This window comes from Pristiophorus japonicus, chromosome 1 (assembly GCF_044704955.1).
Source record: "Pristiophorus japonicus isolate sPriJap1 chromosome 1, sPriJap1.hap1, whole genome shotgun sequence".
Classification (NCBI taxonomy): Eukaryota; Metazoa; Chordata; class Chondrichthyes; family Pristiophoridae; genus Pristiophorus; species Pristiophorus japonicus.
Window position 1 is genome coordinate 101,284,666 of NC_091977.1, and position 26,197 is coordinate 101,310,862.

Here is a 26,197-nt window from a genome sequence, read left to right on the forward strand (position 1 = left end):
GTTCATTGTTCATAAGTTTATATGTAACCTTCAGGGCTGCTGACAGAGGGCTGTGCGGCTCTTTGTCGGCCGGCGCGGAAACGATGAGCCGAAATGGCCTCCTTCTGCGCTGTAAATTTCTATGTTTCTAAGTGCTGCTTGCCTCCAAAAAAAGTCTTTATTAAACAGGGTGAACATTGGAGCAGGAGTAGGCCATTCAGTCCCACGAGCCTGTTCTGCCATTCAATGGCTGATTTGTAACTTAACTCCATTTAACCGCCTTGGCTCTGTAGCTCTTAATAGCCTTGCCTAACAAAAACACAGCTGCATTTAAAGGAGACTTTAACATGCTGTTACCAACCTTTCTACTATAGAATCATAGATATTTACAGCATGAAAGGAGGCCATTGGTGTCTGCACTGGCTGACAAAGTACTATCCAGCCTAATCCCACTTTCCAGCTCCAGATCCGTAGCCCTGTAGGTTACGGCACTTCAAGTGCACATCCAAGTACTTTTTAAATGTGGTGAGGGTTTCTGCCTCTACCACCCTTTCAGGCAGTGAGTTCCAGACCCCCCACCACCCTCTAGGTGAAGAAATCTTCCCTCATATCTCCTCTAAACCTCTTACCAATTACTTTAAATCAATGCCACCTGGTTGTTGACCCCTCTGCTAAGGGAAATAGGTCCTTCCTATCTACTCTGTCTAGGCCCCTCATAATTTCATACACCTCAAAGGTGAGAAGGTTAAGAGGAGATTCAATAGGGGCGTTTAAAATCATGAAGGATTTAGATAGAGTAAATAAAGAGAAATTGTAACCAATGGCTGATGGGTCGATGACCAGAGGGCACAAATTTAAGATATTTGGCAAAAGAACCAGACACGACATGAAGAAAATCTTTTTAACGCAGCGAGTTGTTAGGATTTAGAATGCACTGCCTGATAGGATGGTGGATACAGATAGTAGCCTTCAAAAGGGAATTGGATAAATATTTGAATGATAAAAAATTGCAGGGGAAAGAGCAGCGGAGTGGAACTAATTGGATTGCTCTTCAAAAGAGCTGGCATAGACTCAACGGACCAAATGGCATTCTTCTGTGCTGTACTATTCTATGATCAGTGTCGCTCGTTTACTTCCCATCTCTTGTCCCTACTCTCTAGAAGTTTGCTAGATTGAATTGATCCTTTGCTACACAGGTACTGTAGTTTTATTAAAATAAGGAAAATGTGTCTATTAAAAAATCTAAAAAGAAAAAAAAACATATTTCTCTTGCAATAATTAAGGAAAAGGGTTCCTCCAGCGCACTTAAAAACACAGCTGAGAGCAGGAAATGTATGTAGGAAAACATAAGAGAAGCCAAACCTGTGAAAATCTAGTCAGATCATCTCAGAACCAGTTTTAACACAAACAGTACTTGGAGTAATTCTGAAAGCCAGATAGGCAACTTTATTAACGCGATGCAATAAACTCATGAATAAATTGTTAAATGGCATAAAGCAATTTGTCCAAGATGATGTAAGAAATGAAGACAGTCACCTTTATGATATATCATTAAAGTTAAGAGCAGACTAAAATGTAAAGACACTTGTGCAGGCCAGACTGATTAATACTAAACTGGAAACTGGGAGGTTAAGTTACAGTAATAATCAACAGCTGAATCTGTTCGGTCACACATCACATATATTTGTGTTGAAAATATGTATTATATAACATTGGCTTCTTTTAAGGGCTATATTTTAATGTATTTCTTGCAGAATATAGAAGTAACAAACAGGGCTAAATTTCTAGCTAATAAATCACCACTAACAACAAGAGATGGATATATATCAATATGTTCACTCCCCATCTTACCTGACTAGTGTGAACTGCTACATTGGCAAGAATCTGGGAATACTGTTTTCGCTCAAACACGTCACGAATTGCAGTATGACTCATTTGATTTTCAGCCTTGCTGGATCCAATCACGCGTTGGTTTGAATGAATGAAAGCCACTTCCTGTACATCACCTAATAAGTGAAACATTAAATATCAGTTAGCAGCAACTTAAAATAATTTTAAAGAAGCAACTATCCCATAGGAAATCACGTCATTTATCTTGCATATAAAAGTGTAACTTTCCGGTTTACCTCTTCCCTGATTTTCATCCAGTTGGGTTAAATTCAAATTGACTTTACCAATGATAAAATAATTATTAGTTAAAATGCATTATGGTGTTCCTCAGTGATCAAAATGTGCTTGAGTGATGGAACCCCAGGCAACCAGTTCTCGCTTACTTCCCTGGACAACATGTCTGAAACTTGAAGAAACCCACCCGCTGGTAAAACCAGACTGCTAACAGCCTTGAATTTATTCAGAATAGGCCTCCAATCCATTTGTGTTCAATACAGTTGTTTATTTCTGCAAGAACATGGCTTCTTTAATATCACTTATTGGAAAGATTGTTTTAAATCTTTACCAGGCTTGTATTCTGTTTTGGACCTGATATGACTGATTCCCAGTAGCAGCTGTGATTGGAGAGGCACACAGCAATTCTAATTAAGGCAGCAATTTGTTTTAAGGTTTGGAGCAGTGAGCTGCTTTTCCTTTTTTTCTAGCTGAGGTGCTTATGCGTCAATACAAATTCAGCACTGCAGGCCTTACGGTGCATTCACACTGCAACTGTGGTAGTTTTGCTTTGCACGAACATTGCAATTATAGGGCTAGACTCGGTGCTGCGAAGGCAGCGCACGCCTGAACCAAGAGGCCCGAGGATAGCCAGGAATTGGTCCCCGAGCCTCATCTACATATCTGGGACTAGGGTTGCCAACCCTCCAGGATTGTCCTGGAGTCTCCAATAATTAAAGGTTAATCTCCTGCACCCTGATACGAGCAACTCAGGAGAAAAATCATAGGGGCATTAAAAAAAAAAGTTTATTTTTTCAATTTGTTTATTAGTTATACAAATATTGGACAGGTGGGGGGGGAGCTGATTAACTGGACAGTGTGATTGGAGACAGGAGGGCATGTGCTGAGAACAGGAACACGTCCAACCAGAGTGGGCAACCCTATTCAGGGTGAGCTGCCAGAGCTATGACTCGTCTCCATATTGATCGCCTGGACTGTGGAGATGGGGGTAGCATTTCTGCTGCACCCATCTCCACAGTATTTTTGTTTACAAAAAAAAACATAAAATAAAACTTAGATTTGATCGGCAGCCGCAGGAGCTGCTGAAGAATCCTGAACTGGGCAGACTCGACGTCTGCTCCGCTCGTGGGTAACTAATTATATTCGGGGGTCCCTTAACAGGCGTCAGGCCCCGAATCAGGGCTCCTAAAAAGTGAGCAGTGGGACCAACACCTGTGCCGATTGAGTATAGGCTGTCGCACATCTAAATTGGTATGCTTTGTGCTCACTTGATGCCCCCAAAATGGCCGCTAAACATGCTAATGTCTACCCCATAGCGTCAATGCAGCCTATCTTGTTTCAGGAGGGAATCTTATTTTGCTTCATCTCGGAGTCAGGTTGGGCCTTCACACTTGATTTATTCTTCAAGTTTAGTGTTGGTGCAAGCAGTTTCAGCTGCAACCTAACACTAGTCTTGTGAAGTGTGAATGCAACATTAATCCGCAACATACTTTTTATGCTCAGTTGAAAAGCCTTAACAAGAGACAATATACATCCTGTCTTCACATCACTCTCGAAAAGGAAGTTTTATAATTACCTAGCAATCTGTCCATTGATGCAAACTTCTCCCCGTGACTTTGGCTCCGTTTCCTGTGCCCCGGTAGATCTTCACCTTTGGCAATTCCACTCGGCCTATCCTTAGGCCGAGATTGAATTTTGCTGCACTCTTGCTTACTGTTACTTTTACCCATCTCTCTGTTTGCACTGAACAGGATTCGTTTGGTGGGCACATCATCTCCAGAGGATGAAAATTCCTCAATGTTGTACTGTACCGTCCCTTTTTTAAAAAGGACTCGAGATTTACCGTAAAGACTTTTTCGGCCTCCTTCAGCTCTGTGTTCAGCTTGATTGTATGTTTTCCCTGGTGATTCTGTAGATATTTCAATGTCATCCGACTCATCAGTGATGTTGTCTAGTTCTTCCAATTGTGCTTTCAATTTGGCAGAATGGCTCAAGGGTTTCCCCTTTGTTATCTTGGGGCAATCACCAATGATGCCTGGTTTTGCAACAGGAAATCCTGAGTGTTTACATGACAACAAAGCCTTTTCTTTACAGGAAATACTTGTCAAGTTTGCATCATTTGAATCCTCAGAATCTTTTGACAGGAAGTTAAGTTTAGACGACTTCTTGGAAAGCACTTTTTTCTTTTCTCCCAACACTTGTGAAGGAAGTTTGAGATCATCGCTTTCTTCTGTGCTGTTGTCGGTTCCCGTGGCAACAGCAACATTTTCTAAAGTACCACGTTGCTTGCATTTGTTTCCTAATTCAGCCTCTCCCTCAGATTCACTAGAAGCACTCCAGTTTTGACAAAGCTTTTGTCTTGCTTGCTGAACAAGCCCACGATTCTCTTTTATAAGCTGAGCAGCTGAGTGGGCCTCCGAGACCAGGTAGCTGGGCATGTGTTTTCCCTTTGCTACAGGGGCACCCAAATCATCGCTTGTGCTTTCTTCTGTACATTGGTTCTCTAATATTTCATCATCAGAACTGCAGTCACTCGCGCTGAATTCCTCTCCAGTGTCTGCTGTCCAGTCAAGGAGTTTGGAAAACCCACATTGGACCAATGTGAGTTGCCCCCGGGTATCTGCATCGTGACTGGTTTCTACCAGACCACCTTTATTACTCTTCATTTTTGATGTACTCAAAGGCTCCGTCTCACTGTCACTGCTAAAGTCAAAAAATTGTTCTGACTTTCTTTTGGTCGGCTTGCTCCCTTTATCAGATTGTACCCGCAAGTCCTGATTCTCTTCTCCCATTATCTTTCCTGTGCCCACGGGCTAAATATTAAAAAGAGTATTATATGCACACACATACCAATCAAGTTATAAAAAAACCCAAAAAAAGCTGGAACTACTCAGCAGGTCAGGCAGCATCTGTGGAACATAAGAAATAGGAGCAGAAGTAGGCCATTTGGGTCTGCTCCACCATTTAATAAGATCATTGCTGATCTGATCTTGGGCTCAGCTCCACATCCCTGCCTATCTCCACTTTAAATATATTCAATGACCCAGCCTCCACAATTCTCTGGGACAAAGATCTCCATCGATTTATGTCTCTCTGGGAGGAGAAATTCTTCCTCATCTCAGTTCTAAATGGGCGACCCTTTATTCTTAAACTATGCCCTCTAATTCTAGATTCCCCCACAAGTGGAAACATCCTCTCTGCATCTACCTTTCAATAAGATCACCTCTCATTCTTTTAAACTCCAATGAGTATAGGCCCAACCTGCTCAACCAACAGACCAGTCAGCCTAACTTCGGTGGTGGGAAAATTATTGGAAAAAATCCTGAGGGAAAGGATAAATCTTCATTTGGAAAGACATGGATTAATCAAGGACAGTCAGCATGGATTTGTCAAGGGAAGGTCGTGTCTGACTAACTTGATCGAATTTTTTGAGGAGGTAATCAGGAGGGTCGATGAGGGCAGTGCATATGATGCAGTGTACATGGATTTTAACAAAGCTTTTGATAAGGTCCCACATAGCAGACTGGTCACAAAGTAATAGTCTATGGGATCCAGGAGAAAGTTGCAAGTTGGAACCAAAATTGGCTCGGAAGCAGGAAGCAAAGGGTAATGGTTGAGGGTGTTTTTGTGACTGGAAGGCTGTATCCAGTGGGGTTCCACAGGGCTCAGTGCTGGGTCCTTTGCTTTTTGTGGTATATATCAATGACTTGGACTTAAATGTTGGGGGAATGATTAAGAAGTTTGCAGATGACACTCAAATAGGCTGTGTAGTTGATAATGAAGAAGAAAGCTGCAGATTGTAGGAAGATATCGAAACATAGAAAATAGGTGCAGGAGCAGGCCATTTGGTCCTTCGAGCCTGCACCACTATTCAATATGATCATGGCTGATCATGCAACTTCAGTACCCCACTCCTGCCTTCTCTCCATATCCCCTGATCCCTTTAGCCGTAAGGGCCACAACAAACTCCCTTTGGAATATATCCAACGAACTGGCCTCAACAACTTACTGTGGTAGAGAATTCCACAGGTTCACAATTCTCTGGGTGAAAAGTTTCTCATCTCGGTCCTAGATGGCTTACCCCTTATCCTTAGGGTGTGACCCCTGGTTCTGGACTTCCCCAACATCGGGAACATTCTTCCTGCATCTAACCTGTCCAATACCGTCAGAATTGTATATGCTTCTATGAGATCCCCTCTCATTCTTCTAAATTCCAGTGAATATAAGCCTAGTCGATCCAGTCTTTCTTCATATGTCAGTCCTGCCATCCCGGGAATCAGTCTGGTTAACCTTCGCTGCACTCCCTCAATAGCAAGAATGTCCTTCCTCAGATTAGGAGACCAAAACTGCGCACAATACTCAAGGTGCAGTCTCACCAAGGCCCTGTACAACTGCAGTAAGACCTCCCTGCTCCTATACTCAAATCCTCTCACTATGAAGGCCAACATGCCATTTGCATTCTTTACTGCCTGCTGTACCTGCATGCCTACTTTCAATGACTGATGTACCATGACACCCAGGTCTCATTGCACCATTTACTAATCTGTCACCATTCAGATAATAATCTGCCTTCCTGTTTTTGCCACCAAAGTGGATAACCTCACATTTATCCATATTATACTGCATCTGCCATGCATTTGCCCACTCACCTAACCTGTCCAAGTCACCCTGCAGCCTCTTAGCATCCTCCTCACAGCTCACACTGCCACCCAGTTTAGTATCATCTGCAAACTTGGAGATATTACATTCAATTCCTCTGTCTAAATCATTAATATATATTGTAAATAACTGGGGTCCCAGCACTGAACCTTGCAGTGATCATCATAGGCAGTCCCTTGGAATCGAGGAAGACTTGCTTCCATTCCTGAAGTGAGTTCTTTGGTGGCTGAACAGTCTAATACGAGAGCCACTGACTCTGTCACAGGTGGGACAAATAGTCGTTGAGGGAAGAGGTGGGTGGGACTGGTTTGCCGCACGCTCTTTCCGCTGTCTGTGTTTGATTTCTGCATGCTCTCGGCGTTGAGACTCGAGGTGCTCAACGCCCTCTCGGATGCACTTCCTCCACTTAGGGTGGTTTTAGGCCAGGGACTCCCAGGTGTCAGTGGGGATGTTGCACTTTATCAGGGAGGCTTTGAGGGTGTCCTTGTAGTGTTTCCGCTGCCCACCTTTGGCTCGTTTGCTGTGAAGGAGCTCCGAGTAGAGCACTTGCTTTGGGAGTCTCGTGTCTGGCATGCGGACTATGTAGTCTGCCCAGCGGAGCTGATCGAGTGTGGTCAGTGCTTCAATGCTGGGGATGTTAGCCTGAATGAGGACGCTGATGTTGGTGCGCCTGTCCTCCCAGGAGATTTATAGGATCTTGCAGAGACATCGTTGGTGATATTTCTCCAGCAACTTGAGGTGTCTACTGTACATGGTCCATGTTTCTGAGCCATACAGGAGGGCAGGTGTTACTACAACCCTGTAGACCATGAGCAGTTTTGAGGGCCTGGTCTTCAAACACTCTTTTCCTCAGGCGACCGAAGGCTGCACTGGTGCACTGGAGGCGGTGTTGGATCTCGTCGTCGATGACTGTTCCTGTTGATAAGAGGCTCCCGAGATACAGGAAATGGTCCACGGTGTCTAGGGCCGCACTGTGGATCTTGATGACTGGGGGGCAGTGCTGTGCGGTGAGGACATGCTGGTGGAGGACCTTCGTCTGATGGATGTTTAGCGTAAGGCCCATGCTTTCGTACGGCTCAGTAAATCCGTCGACTATGTCCTGGAGTGCAGCCTCTGTATGTGCGCAGACGCAGGCGTCGTCCGCATACTGTAGCTCGATGACAGAGATTGGGATGGTCTTGGACCTGGCCTGGAGACGGCGCAGGTTGAACAGTTTCCCTCTGGTTCTGTAGTTTAGTTCCACTCCAGTGGGGAGCTTGTTGACTGTGATGTGGAGCATGGCGGTGAGAAAGATTGAGAAGAGGGTTGGGGCGATGATGCAGCTCTGTTTGACCCCGGTCCGGACGTGGATTGGGTCTGTGATGGATCCGTTGGTAAGGATCACAGCCTGCATGTCATCGTGGAGCAGGCGGAGGATGGTGACGAACTTTTGGGGGCATCCAAAAAGGAGGACGCTCCATAGACCCTCGCGGTTGACAGAGTCAAAGACCTTTGTAAGGTTGAAGAAGGCCATGTATAAGAGCTGGCGCTGTTCTCTGCATTTTTCCTCTAGCTGTCGCGCTGCAAAAATCATGTCCGTTGGGCCCCGCAGGGGAGGAAATCCGCACTGATTCCGGGAGGAGCTTCTCGGCCACGGGAAGAAGTCGGTTGAGGAGGACTTCCCAGTGGCTGATAGCAGGGAGATTCCTCTGTAGTTACCGCAGTCAGACTTGTCCCCTTTTTTAAAGATGGTCACGAATACTGCATATCTGAGATCCCCCAGCATGCTCTCCTCCCTCCAGATGAGAGAAATGAGGTCATGCATTTGCGCCAGCAGTGCCTCTCCGCCATACATCAATGCCTCAGCAGGAATTCTGTCCACACCCATAGCCTTATTGTTTTTAAGTTGTCTTATGGCTTTTTCTACCTCGTGCAATGTTGGGGTCTCACTGAGGTTGTGGCGGGAAGCATGCTACGGGATGAAGTCGAGAACACTCGAGTCAAAGGCAGAGTCTCGATTGAGGAGATATTCGAAGTGCCCCTTCCAGCGGGTCCTTGATAAGTGTTTCCCTGTTCTTGGCCAGCAGTGGGGTGGGGCCTTGGGTGTTTGGCCCGAAGGTGGCCTTGACTGCGATGAAGAATCCTCGCACATCATGGTTGTCAGCCAGCTACTGTATCTCCTGTGCTTTCTCCATCCACCGCCTGTTCTTTAAGTCACGGGTTTTTTGTTGGACCTTAGCCTTGAGCCGTCTGTAATGCTACTTTGCTGCTCCCCACTTGCAGTACCCCACTAGTCACTGCCTGCCATTCTGAAAAGGACCGGCTTATTCCGACTCTTTGCTTCCTGTCTGCCAACCAGTTCTCTATCCATGTCAATACATTACCCCCAATCCCACATGCCTTAATTTTGCACACTAATCTCTTGTTTGGGACCTTGTCAAAAGCCTTTTGAAAGTCCAACTACACCACATCCACTGGTTCTCCCTTATCCACTCTACTAGTTACATCCTCAAAAAATTCTAGATTTGTCAAGCATGATTTCTCTTTCATAAATCCATGCTGACTTGGACCGATCCTGTCATTGCTTTCCAAATGAGCTGCTATTACATCTTTAATAATTGATTCCAGCATTTCCCCACTACTGATGTCAGGCTAATTGGTCTAGAATTCCCTTTTCTCTCTCCCTCCTTTTTTAAAAAGTGGGGCTACATTAGCTACCCTCCAATCCATAGGAACTGATCCAGAGTCCGTGGAATGTTGGAAAATGACCACCAATGCATCTACTATTTCTAGGGCCTCTTCCTTGAGTACTCTGGGATGCAGACTATCAGAGCCTGGGGATTTATCGGCCTTCAATCCCATCAATTTCCCTAACACCATTTCCTGACTAATAAGGATTTCCCTCAGTTCCTCCTTCTCGCTTGACCCTCAGTCCCCTAGTATTTTCGGGAGGTTATTCGTGTCTTCCTTAGTGAAAACAGAACCAAAGTATTTGTTCAATTGGACTGCCATTTCTTTGTTCCCCATTATGAATTCACCTGATTCTGACTGCAAGGGACCTACATTAGTCTTCACTAATCTTTTTCTCTTCACTTATCTATAGAAGCTTTTGCAATCAGTTTTTATGTTCCATGCAAGCTTACTCTCAAACTCTATTTTCCCCCTCCTAAGTAAACCATTTGTCCTCCTCTGCTGAATTCTAAATTTCTCCCTGTCCTCAGGTTTGCTGCTTTTTCTGGCCAATTTATATGCCTCTTCCTTGGATTTAACACTATCCTTAATTTCTCTTGTTAGCCATGGTTGAGCCATCCTCCCCGTTTTATTTTTATTCCAGACAGGGATGTACAATTGCTCTTTAAATGTTTGCCATTGCCTATCCACCGTCAGCCCTTTAAGTATCATTTGCCAGTCTATTCTAGCCAATTCACGCCTCATACCGTCAGAGTTACCTTTCCTTAAGTTCACGACCCTAGTTTCTGAATTAACTGTGTCACTCTCCATCTTAATAAAGAATTCTACCATGTTATGGTCACTCTTCCCCAAGGGGCCTGAGGGCTGAGATGAGGAGAAACTTCTTCACTCAGAAAGTTGTTAACCTGTGGAATTCCCTGCCGCAGAGAGTTGTTGATGCCAGTTCATTGGATATTCAAAAGGGAGCTAGATATGGCCCTTACGGCTAATGGGATCAAGGGGTATGGAGCGAAAGTAGGAAAGGGGTACTGAGGGAATGATCAGCCATGATCTTATTGAATGGTGATGCAGGCTCGCAGGGCCGATTGGCCTACTCCTGCACCTATTTTCTATGTTTCTATGTTTCTGTGTAATCCTTCAGACTCAAAACAGATTCCATCGTTTTCAGAAACATTCAAAGTCAAAAAGCAGCACCTGGATTCGAACGACCAGGCAGTAGTACACTCCAATAAAATTAAATGAGATACACAAACTTCAAAGAGCTCCACACCAATTCAATTTCAGCCCCAGATCACGCTATTTTAAGATTGGCTCCTCCAAATGGTGCAAGCTGACTTCTCCTCCCTGTGGTAAGCACTAGCCTTTGTTTAGCAATGTTCTCAGGAAGCATAGTCAAGATCAGAAACTCGTTGTGGAAAAAAGCAAGGCGGCAGACCTGCAATCAAGCACACCATGCACAGTGCATTCCAAACACGCACCTCTCTGTGGAAGATTACATCATAATACAATGTCAACCACAGCATCTCATATGAAGTATTATATCAGTTCTGGCACAGTGACTGTACTTGTTATGTTCTGTTTTACAGAAGAGAAAGTGACTGAGCATGAGTGAACCACAATCGTGAGCCGAAGTTTGAAGAGGCTGATTTCAAAAGCTGAACAGGAACATACCAGGGTCAAGAAAATAGAAAGGCAGTGAAGAGAATCTGCTTGCCATTTAAATGCAGGGCAGCACAATCTTTAAAAATTACTTATTGATGGATCCTTCCTTGGAATGCTGCAGAAACCCAGCAATGTCAGCCTGTGAATGTATTTACATAATACAGAAAACACAAGAAAACTTACAGACTGGGCAATGAAGTGCCAAATGAACTTTAACACAGATAAATGTGAGGTAATACACTTTGGTAGAAATAAATAGAAACATCACCCACACCTTAGAAAATAAGAAACTGAATGGGGTAGAAAGGTGAAGGGATTTAGGGCTACAGGCGAACAAATCATTAAAAGCAGCATTGTAAAGTAATTAAAAATACTAACAAAGTACTGGGATTTATTTTAGAGGTATAGAATTCAAAGGTAGTAAATTTATGTTAAACTGGTATGCACAGTTCTGGTCTCCATACTATAATAAGGACATAGAAGCACTGGAGAAAGTGCAAAAATCATTTACAAGGATGGCACTAGAACTGAGAGATTACAGCTAACAGGAAAGATTAAACGGGTAGGGGCTTTTCTTCTTTCGAAACGAGATTTAGAACCTGTTTGAAGTCTTTAAAATTATGAATGGGTATGTCAGGGTATATGTGGAGAGAATGTTTCCACTTGTGGGAAAATCCAAAACTAGGGGCCATAAATACAAGATAGCTGCTAATGAATCCAATAGGGAAATAAGAAGAAATGACTTTACTCAGAGAGTGGTTAGAATGTGGAACTCGCTACCACAGGAAGTGGTTGAGGCAAATAGCTTGCATGCTTTCAAAAGCAAATTAGAAAAGTAAATGAGAGAAAAGGGAATAGAAAGATATGCTGAAAGGTTGAGATGAGGCAGGTAGATCGAATGGGAGGAGACTTGTGTTCAGTATAAACACCAACACAGACTTGTTGGGCCGAAAGGCTTGTTTCTATGCTACATATTCTACATTATTCTATGTAATAATTTATAGTAATTTAATTCATATTTTGGAGCATCAATGCTACCTTACAACTGAATGACAGGTGATGGGATTTGTGTGGTGTGAAAACCCCAGAACTGCTCCATTTTAAATTAGGATGCCCAAAATGAAAGAATGGCAGTGAGAAAGTTAGTACCAGTGGTGTTGAAGACTCCCAAGCTGGCAACATCAGCTAATTTAGCCAGTTCTATATAAATCTGCAGCTTTGGGTGGAATTTCCGCCTTGCCGTGCGTGCGGGTCAGCTTTAAAAATTGCAAAAATTGGCAGCGCGTCAGGAATTCGGCGTCTTCCTGCCTCCTCGTGCCTTTAACTCAGGCGCGTTTGCCAGCACGCCACGGACCCGATCGGGAAAGGTGGGCGACCAAATTAAACTAATTAAATGTTTGTTATCAGACCCTTAACAGGTTTTTAACTGCAGCTTCTAAATTTAACGGTATGCGCACGAGATCCACACAGCTCAGGAACCTGGCCTGTGAAGGGGAAGCAGAAGTTCAGTGGCCATTGTGCAAGGGCATTAATTAACAGATAAATAGACACACCTTACACCTCATTAGTTACCGAAGGGAAAGGCTGTTGCCAATTCCATTTTGCGCACAGATTTAGGTTTCTGAAGTTTGCAGGTCATTTCTGCAAGCTCAAAAGCCACTCTCACCACATTACTAATCACTATCACAACATTGAGGGATTGGCCCTCTGATCACTACTTGATCTGCATGGGTGCTGCTTATACTGTCTCAACTTGGTCCTCAGAATTGGACCAAGATGAGCCCCATTACCAACAACACCTGCCACACCAGCACTAACAACAGCAGCCTTCTCCGCAATGACCTAATGCTCCACAAGAGGGCTGCAACCTGCCAGAGGCGATACCCCCAACACAGTGTATACAGGCAGAGGGTAAGCTTCCTCAACATGATTGAGCTGCAGTGCTTCAGGTGGCTCAGGCATTTGCAGCTTGCTGGAACAAGACCTGCTTCCCAGAGGTTCTGGTGGACACTCCTCGCCAGTAGCTGTCAAAGTCACCACCGCCTTCAACTTCTTTGCCTCAGGCTCCTTCCAGGGATCTGCAGCAGACATTTGCGGGATCTTGGCACTCCACATGACAAAGCCACTTCTAAATTTTGAGGCAGAACTGGACAGGACCTAAAAATGGTGCAAAGAAAATCATTAATGCGTGCAATCAAAACAACTGAAACTTAGCACTTACATTTTTTATATACTCATATGCTTACCCTTGTGCATCTATTTTGTGTCATTTTTCTTTTGCGAGTGCTTCTACAAGGTGCAACCCCTGTGGCTTCAGCAGAGATAGTTGCAGGCTGCTCACTTCCCTGCTACGACTGCATAGACACTTTTGGCGGATGTCCTCTAGGTTTTGGAGCCTGTGATGGCCCTGCCAAAGTCTGCTCCTCCTGCGACTTTGCAGGGACAGACTCGGCCATCGCGATCCGAGAGCCACCTGAGGCTCTGACTTAGGGGGAGGGCAATGGAGGAGAAGTGGGAGCACTTTGAGAGGAGCCCCCACTTCCATGTCCCCTCTCACCACCATCCCGCTCATGGACCACCTGCACTTCCCTGCTAACTTGAGCCTTCATTGCGCCTCTGCTGTGCAGCTGGTGAGCACCTTGCTGCACAGCAGAGGCGCAATGAAAGCTCAAGTTAATGTTTACATTCCTCGAGAGGAGATCTATGAGCACCTGCCATCTGTTGTCCACAGCTAGCATGTGCTCATGCGAATGGCGCTTTAGCTGCTCCATGAAAGTGGCCATCTTTTCCATGGAAGAGCACATCATCGTCATTGCCTGCAACACGGTGGTGCTCATGTTGGAGATGGATTCCTCCATTCTCTGAACATTTGCAGACATTGCAGCTGCAAAGGTGCCAGAACTTCATGCAATTGTTGCTGCCCCTCCAGGTTCACCCTCTTTCTCGATGGCCCCCAAGGCTCAGTATCTGCATGCAGCTCAGCAGAGTTTGGAGCATTCTGCGCCCTCCGGTGATGAGTTTCCACTGCTGTTCCTGTCAACACCATCTGCTCTTGCTCACTTGTGAATCGTGAGACAACAGGCGACAACTCTACTCTATGGCGCAAAGGACCCACCGAGGTGTGTGTATCTGTGCTGGTGCGGGCTGCGCTTGGGTCTGATGCTGCACTTTCAGAGGCTGAAGGTTCCTCTGAGGAGTCATCTTCCTCCTCTGGCAGGACAGTGGGAAGGCAGTTGATAGACCTGTGGGAGAGTAAAGAGATGAATTAGAAGTGCTATGATAAGAATGGGTAATGTTACCATTATGCACATGATAACATTTCACTCACTGCTTACATCAGTCATGCCATGTGATTTTATGAGATGTGATTCTGTCACCAGGTTGCTGGGATGTGCCCCTCTCTCCATCTCCCACCTCCAGCGTCTCTCGAAGTCCCGAAATTGCCACAGCCGCCTCCTCTGCTGCTGCAAGATGTGCAATTACTAGAGGGCCACCTCCGGTTCTCACCCTCTCCCTGTTGTTGTGAGCTCTCTTCTCCTGCAAGAAAAGAAGAAAAATTTGAGTGCGAGTGATGGAATGAGTGTAAGTCATGGATGAGTTACATCTGTAGAGGGTGACTATAAGGAATTGAGGTGCCAATGCCAAATGGCCTCCTTCTGTGGTGTTACTTGCTATGATTGCATTAGGGTGAGAGTGAGTGTGAAGAGGGGTTAGTTAGATGAAAACGTGAGTATGTACATAGAGAGAGGGATGGGTGGACGTTCAAGGTATGTTGGTGTGAGGAATGATGTGCAGGGAGTAGGCTTTGTACTCACCTTTCCTGACCTCATGAGATCATTGAAGTGCTTCCTGCACTGTATCCAGGTCCTCCTCACCACATCCCTGCTGCTGACCTCCTCAGCAATATCCAGCCAGGCTCCTTTTGTTGCTGGTGGAGTTCTCCTTTGCCTGTCAGCAGGGAAGAGGACCTCCCTGCGTGTTTTGACAGCCTCAACAACAGCATGCAATGGAGAATCAGAGAACTGGGATGCAGCCCTCTGTCTTTGACTATCCATGTTTTAAAAGTTTTAGCTGTACTGTGGCCTTTCTTTCACACCCTCCTCCGGAAACCTACAAGTGAGTTCAGAGCAAGGCTGCTTTAAATATGGGTGTTGGAAGTGAATCATCGATGGTGTTATCAGACCCGCACCATTTAACAGGCCCGGGAAACACGCGTGACTCTTTCAATTGGGGCCATTAAGTGAAAGTTGCTCTGAGCAGCGCATTGCTCCGAACATCGCATTTTTGACCCGCTGTCCACACACACCCAACCCGGCGCAAAGGTGAAAATTCCGGGCCTTTGTCTCACCACTGACTTGAATTCCACTCCTTTAACACACTGCAGGTATGATGGTGTGCGACTGCCAATGCTTTCCCTATTTTTACCACAACACCCATTCCATCTACCAGCTTGCCCGAGAATTGTTAAAACACATCTGAGTGCAGCTGGATGTGAACATTGTCGCTATCGACAGGAGCGATATGAACTGGTGTGATATGAGCGGTAAATAAAGGAGCGCTGTGGACAGGAGCGCTGCGGACATGTCATGTCATAGGCAGTCCCTCAAAGCGAGGATGATTTGCTTCCACGCCAAAAAGGAATGAGTTCATAGATGTTTCAATGAAGGACCTAATATTCCAGGTCTTGAACTACTTCTTGGAGGGTGGAAGATGCCTGTGCTTAGATATTTTTAACGTGTGGTGGCCATTGCACACCAGCCACCACACGGGCTTGACAGAGCCAGGTCTTGGTCCAGTGGCAAGGATTAATCAAGACGACTGGAGACCAGCTCTGCTGCATGGACCTAGTGCGCACACATATAGCAGTGTGTTGCCCATGGACCCTCGCCTCTTCTGGGCCCCAGACTCACGCCTCTCCTGGGTGCCAGTCACTTCCATCTACAAACTCTTGCCGCTCCTTCGCCCCTCCTGCTGTGCCTGCCCGCACTGCAATCAGCGCTGTGGACAGGAGCGCTGTAGACAGGACGTCATCATCATCATAGGAAGTCCCTCGGAATTGAGGAAGACTTGCTTCCACTCTTAAAATGAGTCCTTAGGTGGCTGAACAGTCCAATATGAAAGCCACAGTCCCCGTCACAGGTGGGACAGATAGTCGTTGAGGATAAGGGAGGGTGGGACAGATTTGCCACATGCTCTTTCCGCTGTCTGCGCTTGATTTCTGCATGCTCTCGGAGCACTATTGACAGGAGCGCTAGAGCGCTATGCTCTCATCTCTAGAGTTGTCAGACTGCTGATTTTTAAACTGAATATTCACTGAAGATCCTTCATCTAAATCTCATTTTTTTGTACAGGCGATATTTACAATGAGGGAGCACGAGATATAGATTATTGTAGGGTCAGTAAGAGCTTTATTTCATTAGGCATGGATTAATTATGAGGTGTTATCCAAATGTTGGGAAGCTATAAACTCCACAATTCTGTAGGTGTATCAGTTTGCTTCCATTGATTTTTTTGGAAACATGGTGCAGTTATTTATCATAATAGCTGATGTTTGAACTGCTCAGACACTTGTTCAAACCAGGAAGTTAACTGACTATTGACTTTAACCATCAGTATGGATAAATCTTACACCGGAACAATCCGGAGACTGGGTTGAATAACTAAAACAAAAAAATTGCCAGATTCTCCCGTCAGCAGTATTTAAGGAAGATTTGGGCAGAGGGAAGTGAAAGTGGCCTGAGCAGGTCCTGAATGTGGACCTAAATAATCAGAGGAGCTGCATTGCATGAGCTTTTTTTATTCCTACTTTATGTTCTCAAATATTGCTTCTTTGCAGCTGGGGTATATTTAAAGCTATTTTTTTTAAACCAGTAACAGATTGAACGGTTCAAAATTTTCTGCAATATTTTAATTATTTGCACGTAAATAAAATTTTGAACAATCTACTCATCCACGCCTGCACTAATGACAGCTGTTAACCGATCAGCTTGATTCAGCCGCGTTGAGATATTTGGATGTGCCTGAATTGTACAAATACATCAGAGTACACTGCACACTCCAGTATTCGTCATGGGAAAAGAATGTTTTAAAGGGTTATGTAATCAAAAGATATCTCGGTTTCCAGATGAGCCTCCCACCCAGAATTTGAACAGTGCTAATCTATGGGAAAGTGAGCTATTAAGCTGGGGACAGCATTGGGAAGTAGCAGCGTATCAGAGTGGTAAGGAGTCACTGGGGGTCATTAATGCTCCCTGTGCTCTCCATGGTTTCCAGGAGTAGTATTTCATGCCTACAGGAGATGATGGAAAACTCACTGTTTCCAGCCTTGTCGCTGGAGGTTCTTCTCCCAGCTGTGTAGCAGCTGTCATCACTCCTGCTTCCACTTGGCCCTCCCTCTGCAACAAAACATGCAAGCAATCACATGCTTTAGTTACATTAAAAACAGAAGAGCTCTTAGTTATTATTAACAGTATTTGTCAATTTTTGTAATGCTATGATAAAAAGGGACTCTAAACTAGAAGCCCCAGAAATGTCAATCTATTCCACTTGATTTTTTTTTTAAATCGGGGCTCTAAATATTTTACTTTCTAGCATGAAATGAACTGAGAGAACCCAGTAGGTAGGTTCAGGATGTGACTTCCTTGACATTTACACCATGTGCTGCTCCCATTTTATCCTTGGAGAACAGAATGTCCTTTGTTGCTATTAAATATTCTGCAGTATTTTAAAAAAAGAGCTTGCATTTATATAACACTTTTCACAACCTCAGGATGTCCTAAAGTGCTACACGGCCAATGAAGTACTTTTAATGGGCAGTGTAGGAAACGTAGCAGCTAATTTACACACAGCAAGGTCCCTCAAACAGCCATGTGATAAATGACAGATAATCTGTTTTGCAGGTGATGGTTGAGGGATAAATGTTGGCCAGCACACAGGGAGAACTCCCCTGCTCGTCTTCAAAAGCTGCCATGGGATCTTTGATGTCTATCTGACTGAGCAGATGGGGCCTTGGTTTAATGTCTTAACCGAAATTCGGCACCTTCGACAATGCAGCACTCCCTCAATACTACACTAGAGTGTGAGCCTAGATTATGTGCTCAAGACCTTCTGACTCAAAGGTGAGAGTGCTACCCACTGAGCCACAGCTGACACCTAAAATCACGTCAACACACGCAGAATTAAAAACAATGTTTTTCCAAGACAGAACATCACAAAAGTAAAAATCCAAGAAATACAAAAGCATAAGGAAAGTCAAGGATAAAAAAAAGCTGGCCATTTAGCAATTAGATGCAAACAAAGCATTTCTTCTTGTAGTGCATAAAAGTTGATGTAGTCCTCACAAATATAACCGAGATAAAAAGGCATCATCTGCTGCTTGCTGTTTGTACTGAATTCTACCGATTTTAACACGAACGGGCTGGGACAAGGTTAGCACCACTTCCCCTCACCTCAGCATTGTGAGCCCTGAGTTATTATTAACTCCGGGGCTTCATTTACATGCTGGTAGACAGGAGCGGAATTTCGGGCAGCATTAAATCACCGGCTGGCACTGAAGAAATGGTCACTGGCACACGGGTGAGTTGTGGGGAGGGGTTTACAAGACGGTCTTATGTTTGAAAAGGTGGGGAAGCCCGGGGGCAAGGGAGACTTAAACTTACCTTGATGGGCATGGAGGAGCATTCCTGCATCTACACAAAAACTTACCTGTTTGGGCCTCTTCTCGCCCCTGATCTGTTTCTCCACTGTCTTTACCTGGCGGGAAAGCCATAACAGACTGCCCGCCCACGCCAGCAGTTCAAATTGCAGTCAGCACTCGATGATGTCATTGGACTCCGATCTGTATATTTAAAGAAGGACCTCGCTGACTTCAGGCAGGTGTCCTTGACGCCTGCTCCAAAGAGCATGTTAAAATTCCAGACAGCGGGACTGGTGCAGGACATCGGTGGGTAAGTCATGCAGCCGATTTTAACTGCACGCAAGACCAGCTTCTACTAAAATGATGTTTTGTCTTTTAAGGAAACAATACCTCTCGATCTGGTGAATTTATAATAATTCTCTTTATGTCAATTGCACCATCAGCACCTTTAGATTCTTCTCCCAAACCATTCCTCTTGGCACAAAACACACAAGTGACCTAGCTTTGGGCTTCTGCCAAGCGCTCTTTAAGTGGCCACTGGAAGATGTCCAAGGCAGGTTTGAAGTAATGCATTTGATAATTTTATCTTCTTTCCCAGTGAGGTCAAACTATTTAGCCCCCAATTGGCACTTTCTCTGAAGAACTTGTGTTTGTGCTCAAGGTTGAGGATTGCCAGTGCTGGCACTTCCAGATTAAATACAGCACAGCCGGATACCGAGTACTTTCTACTCTGTCACAACAACGGCGGCGATCTTTGACTTCTGCCCGTGACAGATGCAAAGTCACAGTTCGGGTGGGCTACCCACCCAAAACCAGTGTTAGGAGGCCCGAACCACTTCAAGGTTTGGGCCTCATTTAAATGCCACCGGCGAACTGCGGGCACCAAACGGGCACCTCGGTGCAGCATTGGAAATCGACTGGCTCCCACACGGAGACCACTGGCAAGTTGGGGCCGGGTGGGGGAGTGGGGGAGGCTCCTCGCACGGGTTCGCAATGGGCTGGAGTTTTCTCTTGGGCCCAGGAGGAGCACTGCCTTGCAGCTGCCCCCTCTGTTGATCTGGATCCCGTGAAGGCAGTTTGCCAGGTAAGTGCCAGTGCCTGCAAATATGGTTCGTGATACCTTGGTGCGGCCAATCAGGGTGCACTGGTTGGTATGGTTAGTCAGGAGTTTACATTTTGTACTGGTGCCATTGGGTGTGCTGTCCCAGCTTCCTTTGGGAAGGGGAGCCCCTGCAAGCATTAATCATCTGTCAGAGTGTGGCATGTTCTCCTCTGTGTGGGTACTGTACTCGCAAGTAGGCCCAGAGAACCTCTTGTGCAGCCTGACATCCCTTCATTGGTCCTCTTATTCTTCCAAACACTTCAAACAGGAGAATTCCCACTGGGAAACCCGTTGGTATCAGCAATGGCTCTGGGGATAAGAAAAATTACTTACAACAATCGGCACAAAGACTAAAGAGAATCTAAATTGCAGCAGGAGAATAAAATAAATTGGTTAAAGAATAGCTGAAATCTTAGCCGTTGTCCATTGTCAGCTGCAAAATGTACACCGCCACAGTGCAAGGCTGGCAGCAGAGAATCCAGGTGGGAGATTTCATTGAGAGATATAAATTGCCAGGATTTGAATCACAAACTGAAAGTTTTTGATCATTTCTAGAAACATCTCCAAATAAATGGTCACACAATATATATTTTTGTTAATTAAAAACAGCCATCTATTATGATTAAAAGCCTGAAATGCTATGTAGGTGTACTTTCATTTAATCATGTTGTAACAACATTATGAATAACGTGGAACCCAGAACTCTGTGGAAAACCAGTACCAGCTGTGTGAGTTTGGAATATGTGAGTTCACCATAATTTGCACTGCAGTATAAAATGAACAGGGTGGGGGGGGGGGGGGGGGGGGGGATGGGCAGAGAAGGAGAAAGGATGTAAGAGAAAGTGTGAGACAGAGAGAAAATGATTGGGAAAAAAAACATAAAATGAGGCATATTTCAGTCCAAAAGCTAAAAGCTTCGAACCACATTCTGAGGGTTTGCTGCAGCTTTCCTCACCTGAATTATATCCCGAGTCAAGCAGGATCCACCTGTCCGAAGGCCAAAAAGATTGTGGACTCCAAACAGCTCCCCAGAGTGCTCCTTTGATCCTTGCACTGCATTGAAATAGCGCTTTGCGTTTTCACTTCCAACAACGGCACAGTGCAGTTGCTAATACAATTGAAAAAATAGATATTTCACAAACATCAGATCCAGCAATACGTATCATTTGGTGGCTTTCACAAAGTACATACAGTTTTAAATTGATGCAAGCAGCAATTCCGAGTGGTACTGAATTTGTCAGACTTGAACGAGTAGATTTTGCCATTGTGGTTAAATGCTACTCTGCTTGGATCCATTTAGTAGATGGGACATTTTTCGTTTAATTCAGAACATAAAAATCTCAACATGCTTTGAACCTGAATATTATTCGTATGTTAATATAGCTTCTGTACAAACTTGTCTGACAATTTAACAGAACATACATTTTCAATACTTGATGAGCTTGGTGAAATTTGATGGTTCAGATATAGGAGCTATTCACAATGTCAGGATTCTTGACCCTCACGTGCACACAAATTCAGATTTTGTTTTTCTTTCTATTCCCTCCACCAAAATACTTTGTAATTCCTTCCTTAATGCCTGGACTCATGTTGGGATGCAGATCTACAGGCACCAGCACCTTGGCTAAGTGGCTTTTCTTTATAGGTGAGCCTAGATAATGGCTGTTTGAGTCTGGGTCATCACCCTGTCCTCACTCACCATTCACACATGCTCATCCACTCCTAGCAGGAATCACCAGAGCCTTGGCTGCTTTTACCCTTTCCACTTATTCAGGGTATCTATCCCAACTCAGGGTATCTATCCCAAGTCACTCAACCTGTGGAAAGGCAGAAAAGCTGACAGCCTCTGCCTCTAGGAGCAGTGCATCTCTAAGTGGGTCCTGGAGTTTTCAAAGGCAACAGTGCCAACTTGTTAGCTAGAGCACTGTTACTGAGTACAGGGTTGCCATTAGCAGCAGTGCTGTAAGTGCAGCATCACACTGGGGTTATGTTGTCCTTTCACAAATTAACAGAAGCAATAACATTAACTGTACAATACAATAATTATCAAGTTAAATTCATGTTATAAGTTTTATTTTGTCAATCACTTTTGAATAAAGTAAAACTATTTATACCATAGCTGTTGACGGGACAAAAAACATAGGGGCCGAAATTCAGCCTCCCGATAAGGCCTGTTACCGCCGGAACGCGGCAGCCACGCGGCAGTGTTGAATAGCCGCCGATTTGTAGTCGAATAGCTGCCGCTCGCGAAATTCTCCCCGGTGGTTTTTCCGGTGGTTCCCACTTCCGCCCCACTGCTGCCGAACCCTCCAAAGTGCGTCAACAAAGCGTGCACCGCCAATGTCCCATCCCGCAAGCAAATTTCACCTTAGAAAATCTTCCAGCCGCCGCTCGGTGTCCCTGACAGTTTTTTCTGTCGGTGAACTGTGTCCGCACTGTGTGTAAACTGGCGGTACGGCCTTCATTAAAGGGGAGGGCGCACTGCTGAGGTCGCCATCTTATTTTTTTTGTTATACCGACTGCCAGGTCGGCCTGACAGTTATGTCCTCGGGTTCGGCCGGACCGCCAACAGGGAGCCTGGCATCCCCACTTCCCTTTAACTGAAGGGGAGAGATGTGCTGACGCGCCAGCGCGATGATGTCACCAGCCCGGCGCTGATGACTGACAGTGGCGGACACTCTGCTAATCCCCACTTCCGCCCCTCTTATGGCGGACACTTCACTCCTGCCCCCACTTCCACACCCATTCTGACCGAATTCCGCCCTACTCGAAAAAACGACAAGGAGCTGAATTTCACAAGATGGGCTGCCGACGCACAAGAAAAACGGTAGGTGCGATTCGTTTCCAGCGGGGGTGAATTTCGGCCCCATAATATCCAACAACAACAACTTTCATTTATATAGCGCCTTTAACATAGTAAAATGTCACAAGGCGCTTCACTGCACTGTTATAACACAAAACAAATAAATTTGATGCCGAGCCACATAAGAAGAAATTACGGCAGATGACCAAAGGAGGTATGTTTTAAGGAGCGTCTTAAAGGAGGAAAAAGAGCTAGAGAAGCGGAGAGGTTTACGGGAGGAGTTCCAGAGCTTAGAGCCTCGGCAGCTGAGGGCACGGCCACCGATGGTTGAGCAGTTATAATCAGGGATGCTTAAGAGAGCAGAATTTGAGGAGCGCAGACATCTCGAGGGGTTGTGAGGCTGCAAGAGTTTACAGAGGTAGGGAGGGGCGAGGCCATGGAGCGATTTGTAAACAAGGATGAGAATTTTGAAATCAAGGCGCTGCTTAACTGGGAGCCAATGTAAATCAATGTAAAAAGTCAGGGGTGATCGTGATTTGGTGCGAGTTAGGACACAGGCTGCCGAGTTTTGGATGACCTCAAGGGTAGAATGTGGGAGGCCAGCCAGGAGTGCTTTGGAGCAGTCAAGTCTAGAGGTAACAAAGGCATGGACGAAGATTTCAGCAGCAGGTGAGCTGAGGCAGGGGCAGTGGCAGAGGCAGGCAATGTTGTGGAGGTGGAAATAGGCGGTTTGAGTTATGCCGTGGATATCTGGCCGGAAGCTCATTTCAGGGTCAAATATGACGCCTAGGTTGTGAACATTCTGGTTTAGCCTCAGATAGATGCTTGTGAGAGAACATAAGAAATAGGAGAAGGAATAGGCAATTAGGCCCCTCGAGCCTGCTCCGCCATTCAATTAGATCATGGCTGATCTGATCTTGGGCTCAGCTCCACTTCCCTGCCCGCTCCCCATAACCTTTTACTCCCTTATCGCTCAAAAATCTGTCTATCTCCTCCTTAAATATATTCAATGACCCAGCCTCCACAGCTCTCTGGGGCAGAGAATTACATAGATTTACAACCCTCAGAGAAGAAATTCCTCCTCACCTCAGTTCTAAATGGGCGACCCCTTATTCTTAAACTATGCCCCCTAGTTCTAGATTCCCCCACGAGTGGAAACATCCTCTCTGCATCTACCTTGTCAAGCCCCCTCAGTATCTTATATGTTTCAATAAGATCACCTCTCGTTCTTCTGAATTCCAATGAGCATAGGTCCAACCTGCTAAACCTTTCCTCATAAGTCAACCCCTTCATCTCCGGAATCAACCTAGTGAACCTTCTCTGAACTGCCTCCTTCCTTAAATAAGGAGACCAAAACTGTACGCAGTACTCTAGGTGTGGCCTTACCAATACACTGTACAGTTGTAGCAGGACTTGCTGCTTTTGTACTCCAGCCCCCTTGCAATAAAGTCAATATTCCATTTGCCTTCCTGATTACTTGCTGTACCTGCATACTAACTTTTTGTGCTGAAGGACCCCTAGGTCCCTCTGTACTGCAGCATATGGTAGTTTCTCTCCATTTAAATGATAATTTGCTTTTTTATTTTATCTGCCAAAGTGGATAAACTCAAACTTTTCTACATTATACTTTATCTGCCTATTGTTTTCCCACTCACTGAGCCTGTCTATATCCCTTTGCAGATTTTTTCCTCACAACTTGCTTTCCCACCCATCTTTGTATCATCAGCAAACTTGGCTACATTACACTCAGTCCCTTCATCCAAGTCATTCATATAGATTGTAAATAGTTGAGACCCCAGGATCGATCCCTGTGGCACCCCACTAGTTACCATTTGCCAGAAAATCACCCATTTATCCCTACTCTCTGTTTTCTGTGAGTCAATCTGCTATCCATGCTAATATATTACCTCCAACCCCGTGAGCTCTTATCTCATGCAGTAACCTTTTACGTGGCACCTTATCGAATGCCTTCTGGAAATCCAAATACACCACATCCACTGGTTCTCCCTTATCCACCCTGCTCGTTACATCCTCAAAGAACTCCAGCAAATTTGTGAATCATGATTTCCCTTTCATAAAACCATGCTGATTCTGCTAGACTGTGCTTTTCCAAATACCTGCTACTGTTTCTTTAATAATGGATTCCAGCATTTTACCAACGACAGATGTTAGGCTAACTGCGCTATAATTTTCATGCTTTCTGTCTGCCTCCTTTTTTAAAAATAGGGACGTTACATTTGCGGTTTTCCAATCCGCTGGGACCACTCCAGAATCCAGGAAATTTTGGTCGATTACAACTGATGTAACCACTGTCTCTGCAGCCACTTCTTTTAAGATTCTAGGATGCAAGCCATCAGGTCCAGGGGACTTGTCGACCTTTAGTCCCATTATTTTACCAAGTACTTTTTCTTTAGTGATAGTGATTGTTTTAAGTTTCTCCCTCCCTATAGCCCTTTGGTTATCAATTATTGGGATGTTTTTAGTGTCTTCTACCGTGAAGACCGATACAAAATATTTGTTCAGAGTCTTCGCCATTTCCCTGTTCCCCATTATTAATTCCCCAGTCTCATCCTCTAAGGGACCAATGTTTACTTTAGCTGTACCTGTAGAAGCTCTTACTGTCTGTTTTTATATTTCTTGCTAGTTTACTCTCATACTCTATCTTCCCTCTCTTTATAATTTTTGGTCATCCTTTGTTGATTTTTAAAAGTTACCCAATCCTCTGGTCTCTTGTTAATCATGGCAACTTTATATTCCATTGTTTTCAATTTGATACCATCCTTTAGAAACATAGAAACAGAGAAAATAGGTGCAGGAGTAGGCCATTCGTACCTTCGAGCCTGCACCACCATTCAATCAGATCATGACTGATCATTCACCTCAGCACCCCTTTCCTGCTTTCTCTCCATAGTCCTTGAACCCTTTAGCCGTAAGGGCCACATCTAACTCCCTCTTGAATATATCCAACGAATTGGCATCAACAACTCTCTGCGGTAGGGAATTCCACAGGTTAACAACTCTCTGAGTGAAGAAGTTTCTCCTCATCTCAGTCCTAAATGGCTTACCCCTTATCCTTAGACTGTGTCCCTTGGTTCTGGACTTCCCCAACATCGGGAACATTATTCCTGCATCTAACCTGTCCAGTCCTGTCAGAATTTTATATGTTTCTATGAGATCCCCTCTCATCCTTCTAAACTCCAGTGAATAAAGGCCCAGTCGATCCAGTCTCTCCTCATATGTCAGTCCAGCCATCCTGGGAATCAGTCTGGTGAACCTTCGCTGCACTCCCTCAATAGCAAGAACATCCTTCCTCAGATTAGGAGACCAAAACTGAACACAATATTCCAGGTGAGGCCTCACCAAGGCCCTGTACAACTGCAGTAAGATCTCCCTGCTCCTATACTCAAAACCCCTAGCTATGAAGGCCAACATGCCATTTGCCTTCTTCAGCGCCTGCTGTACCTGCATGCCAACTTTCAATGACATGTACCATGACACCCAGGTCTCGTTGCACCTCCCCTTTTCCTAATCTGCCGCCATTCAGATAATATTCTGCCTTCAT

General features: G+C 45.0%; 1 protein-coding gene across 6 annotated transcripts in view; it reads right to left on the minus strand.

Moving 5' to 3' along the window:
• The window catches only part of ercc6l2 (excision repair cross-complementation group 6-like 2), a 171,352-nt gene that overhangs the window by 17,643 nt on the left and 127,512 nt on the right, over positions 1 to 26,197 (minus strand). For 3 of the 6 annotated variants that reach the window (XM_070881961.1, XM_070881960.1, XM_070881982.1), the window contains 4 exons: positions 20,788 to 20,940; positions 17,409 to 17,489; positions 3,680 to 4,916; positions 1,831 to 1,985 (listed from right to left, as the gene is read on the minus strand). In XM_070881961.1, coding sequence (XP_070738062.1) covers positions 1,831 to 1,985; positions 3,680 to 4,916; positions 17,409 to 17,489; positions 20,788 to 20,940 — 1,626 coding nt within the window. Of the gene's footprint in view, positions 1 to 1,830; positions 1,986 to 3,679; positions 4,917 to 10,603; positions 13,252 to 17,408; positions 17,490 to 20,787; positions 20,941 to 26,197 lie in introns of those variants that run through there. The other 3 variants (XM_070881966.1, XM_070881988.1, XM_070881973.1) reach the window with 3 other exon arrangements.